The sequence below is a fragment of the Lathyrus oleraceus genome, chromosome 7 (assembly GCF_024323335.1).
Source record: "Lathyrus oleraceus cultivar Zhongwan6 chromosome 7, CAAS_Psat_ZW6_1.0, whole genome shotgun sequence".
Classification (NCBI taxonomy): domain Eukaryota; kingdom Viridiplantae; phylum Streptophyta; class Magnoliopsida; order Fabales; family Fabaceae; genus Lathyrus; species Lathyrus oleraceus.
This window is the reverse complement of record NC_066585.1, coordinates 126278680-126280997: the sequence shown is the minus strand read 5'-3', so window position 1 is coordinate 126280997 and position 2318 is coordinate 126278680. Positions and strand designations below refer to the sequence as shown.

The window sequence follows — 2318 nt, the reverse complement described above, 5'->3', positions numbered from 1 at the left end:
GCGTTGCAATTTTTTGTTTGAAACATGAGTATTTTAAAAATTAATGGAAAAAGGATGGCTATTTGGAGAATTTTGTTGGAAAAGTTTGTTATTTAAAAAAAATAAGTATGCAAATCATGTCAACTCTAAAACCACTACTTCTACAATATCCACATCCACGTCTGATTGGTGGAAAACACATATCCAAACCATCTCTTTATTCATTGGGAATTTCTTTTCTCACCTTTAAAGTATGACTCACACCATTGAAAACACATTTTCCCTCATGTGTTTTCTAAGATGCATCTCCTGGCGCATCTTAAAGCACCTCATCCTTCGTAAATCAAGTTGTCATCCCATTTTTTCCAAAATTTGTCCAAAGATGCACCTGGGATACTTTTTGGGGTGTAGTCGGAGATGCATCTTCAAAAACAACCCTGAACCCCATTTACTTTGCATTTTTCATTGAGCTGAGTTATTTAGCCAATCAGTGACATTTTCAAAAATGCATCTCCAAAATGTCAAGTGGGAAATTGAATATATCACCACCTTACATAATCATCTCTCTCATACTTCATATCACTTCCATAATCCAAAACTCTTAAAAAAGAATCCATTCTCAATCATTTTTTGGACTCCAAATCATCATTCTTGTATTTTATCACATCAAATTGAGTAAAAGAAGTTTCAATTTAAGATAAAGTTCACTTATTTCATCCCTCATTGCTTGCACTAATTTCATCTTTGAGCTGAAAAATGAACGTTGAGTTTGGATGTGCATATCTGATTTTACCTGGTCATGTTTCGGAGGTACATATCCGGATTTTCCAACTATTGTGAGTTTTTTAAACCATTTTTCTATTTTGTTTCGTATTAGATATGGTGCACCCAAATATATTTCTCAAAGCTACAATAAGTATTCATACAAAAACTAAAGTAGTGAAGGATGACGTTAAACTGAATGAAGTGAAGGATGATGTACAACCGGTTGTTGTCGAGATAGATATTGGTCAACATTTTAGAAATGAACAATTGTTTACTACTCGTGAACATATGCTTGAATGGGCCCGCGTGGAGGTCAGTAAATTAGAGTTTGGCATTGTAATCGGAAGGTCTAACAATGGTTCAAATAGAAGGCAGGCATTTGCAACCATGAGATGCGAGAGAAGTGACATGTATATTCCACCGATTTAGAAGTTGAAACGTGATGACACTGGTTCAAGAAAATGTGAATGTCCGTTTAAATTGTGGGGATACTATAAGGTGAATGATACATGGAAATTTATTGTGATTTCTTGCATACAAAATCATGTTTTGCAAACCGAGTTATTCGGCCATCCCAACATATGTCGCCTTAAACTCGAGGAGAAGGAAATTGTTTCGGACATGTATTTAATTAGGGTGGCACCGAAAACATACTTGCATATTTGAAATGCAAAAGACCTAGAAGTGTTTCGAATATCAAGCAGGTATGCAATACGTGTTATCGAAACAACATGGTGATAAGAGGTCCTAGATCCAAAATGCAACAATTGTTGAAGTTTTTGGATGATAACCATTATGTTTCTAGGTGTGGAGTTTGTGAGCATAAAGTCATTGTCCGTGACATATTTTGGACTCATTCCAGAAGTATCAAGTTATTCAACATATTTCCCACTATCCTCATAATTGATTCAACTTATAAGACCAACAAGTATAGGTTTCCGCTTCTGGGAATTATTGGTGTTACTTCTATGAAGAAGACTTTTTCAGTGAGATTTGCATTTTTGGAATCCGAAAAAGAGGCCAACGTTACAAGGGACTTGTAAATCTACACGAATTTCTTGAAGGACCAAGAAAACATGTCGAATGTAATTGTCATTGATCGAGACACCACACTGATGAATTCAGTTGCAAATGTGTTTCCAACATCTTATGCATTACTTTGTCGATATCACATAACAAAAAATGTGAGAAGTCGGCTCAAAACCGCGGTAGGCACCAAACAAACCAAGGGTGAAGACGGAAGAATGGTCAAACCTGGTGTGGTGTTGGAAAAGATAATGGATGTATGGAATTGTATATTAAACGCATCCACGGAAGACTTATATGTTGCCTCTATAATACATTTTAGGAGTGTGTGTTAGATATCCAAATTTCTTGAAATACGTTGAGAGTACTATTATAGACCAATTCAAGGAGAAGATTGTATGTGTTTGGACCGATCATCTTAGACACTTCATAAATACAACAACTAACAGAGTCGAATGTGCACATTCGGCACTAAAGAAATGGTTAGGTGATAGTAAGGGTGATTTTTGTAGAGAGTGGGACATCGTGAACCAAATTCTCCAAAACCA

At 35.8% G+C, this 2318-nt stretch overlaps 1 protein-coding gene across 1 annotated transcript; it reads left to right on the top strand.

Annotated features, from left to right (window-relative positions):
• The first annotated feature begins 858 nt into the window (after window positions 1-858).
• Window positions 859-1787, top strand: LOC127102396 (uncharacterized). The gene is made up of 2 exons (XM_051039766.1): window positions 859-1154; window positions 1550-1787. Exons 1-2 carry the CDS (start codon window positions 859-861, stop codon window positions 1785-1787), a joined length of 534 nt encoding a protein of 177 aa, XP_050895723.1.
• Window positions 1788-2318: the final 531 nt, after the last annotated feature.